The sequence below is a fragment of the Blastocystis sp. subtype 4 genome (genome assembly GCF_000743755.1).
Source record: "Blastocystis sp. subtype 4 strain WR1 chromosome Unknown seqid_1203, whole genome shotgun sequence".
NCBI classification, from domain to species: domain Eukaryota; class Bigyra; order Opalinata; family Blastocystidae; genus Blastocystis; species Blastocystis sp. subtype 4.
This window is the reverse complement of record NW_014568344.1, coordinates 1-592: the sequence shown is the minus strand read 5'-3', so window position 1 is coordinate 592 and position 592 is coordinate 1. Positions and strand designations below refer to the sequence as shown.

The following is a 592-nucleotide window of genomic DNA, read 5'->3' as shown; positions in this document are numbered from 1 at the left end:
AGAAAGAGCAAGAACTCGAGTGTGCTTAAGAGCCTTAGTAGGGAAAGCATCTCTCACAGCCAGATATCTCCTCAGGACTTCAATATCAGAAATGATCTGTTCATAACAAGTGGTATTGGATTCATAATTGGTATTGTCTCCAAGAATGAAAGGATCATAGATAGGGAACCATGGTTCAGGAGTAGGAGTGACAGTGGGGGTAGGAGTAGGAGTGGGAATAGGTTCAGTAGGAGGCTCAGTAGGAGGTTCAGTAGGAGGTTCAGTAGGAGGTTCAGTAGGAGGTTCAGTAGGAGGTTCAGTAGGAGGCTCAGTAGGAGGCTCAGTAGGAGGCTCAGTAGGAGGTTCAGTAGGAGGTTCAGTAGGAGGTTCAGTAGGAGGCTCAGTAGGAGGCTCAGTAGGAGGTTCAGTAGGAGGCTCAGTAGGAGGTTCAGTAGGAGGTTCAGTAGGAGGTTCAGTAGGAGGTTCAGTAGGAGGCTCAGTAGGATTTACAATCTCAACTTCAACTGTTGTAGTTTCCTCAATCTTCTTCTTCAATTGTTCAGCTAATTGCATATCCATTTCACTTCCACTTGTTGTCAATCTCACAACAGAA

At 45.8% G+C, this 592-nt stretch overlaps 1 protein-coding gene across 1 annotated transcript; it reads right to left on the bottom strand.

The window, feature by feature from the left end:
• Positions 1-552, bottom strand: JH06_5840 (hypothetical protein; the record flags this gene model as incomplete). The annotated part of the gene is made up of 1 exon (XM_014669122.1): positions 1-552. A coding segment is annotated over one exon (552 nt), but the record flags the coding sequence as incomplete, so codon positions are not given.
• Between the last annotated feature and the right edge of the window lie 40 nt (positions 553-592).